General features: G+C 43.7%; 1 protein-coding gene across 1 annotated transcript; it reads left to right on the top strand.

Moving 5' to 3' along the window:
* Positions 1-1,987: 1,987 nt before the first annotated feature.
* LOC103734990 (60S ribosomal protein L26-like) lies at positions 1,988-2,452 on the top strand. Its single transcript, XM_008834085.1, has one exon. The coding sequence runs from the start codon at positions 1,988-1,990 to the stop codon at positions 2,423-2,425; it is 438 nt and encodes a 145-aa protein (XP_008832307.1). The 3' UTR covers positions 2,426-2,452.

The raw sequence follows: 2,452 nt of genomic DNA, 5'->3' as shown, positions 1-2,452 counted from the left end.
ATAATAATAAATTTAAAAAATTTAAATATGGAAAAAAAAGAAAGCAGGTTGAGCAGAGGCCAGAGGAGCAAGTCAGTAAGCAGCATTCATCCATGGCCTGTGCTCCAGTTTCTGCCTCCAGGTTCCCGCCCTGAGTTCATACCTTGGGCTCCCTGATGAACTGTGACCCATGAGATGTAAGCCAAATAAACTCTTTCCTCCCCAAGTTGGTATTGGTCAGAATATTTTGTCACAGCAATGGAAAACAAACTAGAACACAGACAAAAACACCCATGCATATAAAATAAAAAATATATTTAAAACAAATATTAAAACAATACTCAAAAAATTAAGATTGAGGACCACTAGAGATGGCTCCCTTGTTAAGAGTGTTCTCTGCTCTTCAGAAGACTTGAGTTCAGTTCCCGGCACCCACCTGGTGGGGGGGTTTGTAACTCCACCTTCAGGGAACCCAGTGCCTCTGGCCTCCATGTTTCCATGGGCACTGTACCCATGTGTCTGCACATGTGCATGCACACACACACACACACACACACACAAAATAAAAAATAAGGAGTTGAAGAGATTGTTCACTGATTAAGGGTATGTACCGCTTTTGCAGAGTACCTGTGTTCAATTCCCAGCACCCATTTAGGTGGCTCACAACTTCCTGTAACTCTAACTCCAGGGGATCCAACACTTCTGCCTTCCACAGGCATTGGTACAGACCTACATACACATCATTTAAAATAATAAAATGTCAGGCTGGAGAGATGACTCAGTAATTAAGAGCACTGGCTGCTCTAGCAAAGGACTGGGATTCAGTTCCCAACACCCACATGGCAGCTAACAACCGTCCTTAACTCCAGTTGCAGGAGATCCAATGTCCTCTTCTGGCCTTGGGAGGACTGTATGACTGGGTGCACTTACATACATTCAGGCAAAACATTCATACATATAAAATAAATCAATAAATAAAAAGTTAAGAAAATAAATATTTAAAAATTTTTAGAAGCCAAGTAAAGTGGCACATGCCTGTAGTCCCAGCACTTGGGAGGCAGAGGCAAGCGGATGGATCTCTGTGAGTTCAAGGCCAGCCTGGTCTACATAAGTGAGTTCCAGGACAGCTGGGGCTACAGGGAGATCCTGTCTCAAAAAAAAAGATAAAAAAAATTTTTTTAGAAAACTAAAATTAGAAGGGATTTTTTTTCACTCATGCTAAGAATGGAACTAGGGTCTTGCATGTACTAAGCATGTGCTCTACTGCTGAACTACACTGCCAGCCCAAAATTTTTCTTTTCTTTCCTCTTCTTCTATGATCGGTTCTTGCTATGTAGCCCAGTTTGGCCTGTAACTTGATATGTAGCCCAGGCTGACCTCAAATTCATGATCTTCCTGAGTCAGCCTATCAAGTACTAGGACTGTAGACATACACCATCATACCTGTCAGCAGCAGCAGAGAGATGCACTGCCACCAGTAGCTTGAGAAGTATCCCCCTCTTCCATCCTGGTGAAGCCAGATCCCAGATCTACAGAAGAGAATGTCAGGAAAGTTAGCAATAGAAGGCGCCTCTGGCTACAAAACACCAGAAGTCCTCTGAGACTGCTGCTGACCTTATTGATCAACCACACCCAGAACTCAGGGAGGACTGTTTATTGAGACAGACTGTTTCCCAAGATAGCCTGTCTTGCTTGGGCAAACAGATCCAGGAAAGAGGGGACCATAAATTTCTCAAGAATGTCCTGACCCACAGGTAGCCCACCATAGTTGTAGCCACTTTCTCATTTCCAACTCTATATTATCTTCAACCATTCCACTCCCTCCTTGCAGTAGCCTCCATCCTGAGGGAAGATTGCTGTCCTCCCTGTGCTAAATAAAAACAGTTTCCTTTGTTGAGGTCAGGCTTGGTCTTCTTTCTTTCTCTCCTATTGCTCCTGCATTCTGTGCTCTAAAACCTAACAGTCGCTCTTCCCTTTTGTGACCATCGCTGAAGCAGCACCCGCCAAAATGAAGTTCAATCACTTTGTGACTTCAGACCAAAGCAAGAACCGGAAAAGACATTTCAATGTACCTTCTCACATTAGGAGGAAGATTATGTCCTCCCCTCTTTCCAAAGAGCTGAGACAGAAGTACAGTGTTCAGTCTATGCCCATTCGAAAGGATGATGAAGTTCAGGTTATACGAGGGCACTACAAAGGTCAGAAGATTGGCAAAGTGGTCCAGGTTTACAGGAAGAACTATGTCATCTGCATTGAGCAGGTGCAGCGGGGAAAGGCTAATGGCACAACTGTCCATGTGGACATTCACCCCAGCAAGGTGGTTATCACCAGGCTAAAGCTGGACAAAGACTGCAAAAAGATCCTGGAACGGAAAGCCAAATCTCATCAAGTAGGAAAGGAAAAGGGCAAATACAAGGAAGAAACCAGCAAGAAGATGCAGGAGTAGGGTCTTACATATGACTGTCATTAAAAA

This window comes from Nannospalax galili, unplaced genomic scaffold (genome assembly GCF_000622305.1).
Source record: "Nannospalax galili isolate Female #2095 unplaced genomic scaffold, S.galili_v1.0 scaffold996, whole genome shotgun sequence".
In the NCBI taxonomy this organism is placed as follows: Eukaryota; Metazoa; Chordata; class Mammalia; order Rodentia; family Spalacidae; genus Nannospalax; species Nannospalax galili.
Note: the sequence above shows the minus strand (reverse complement) of the source record. Positions and strands in the feature narration are given on the sequence as shown.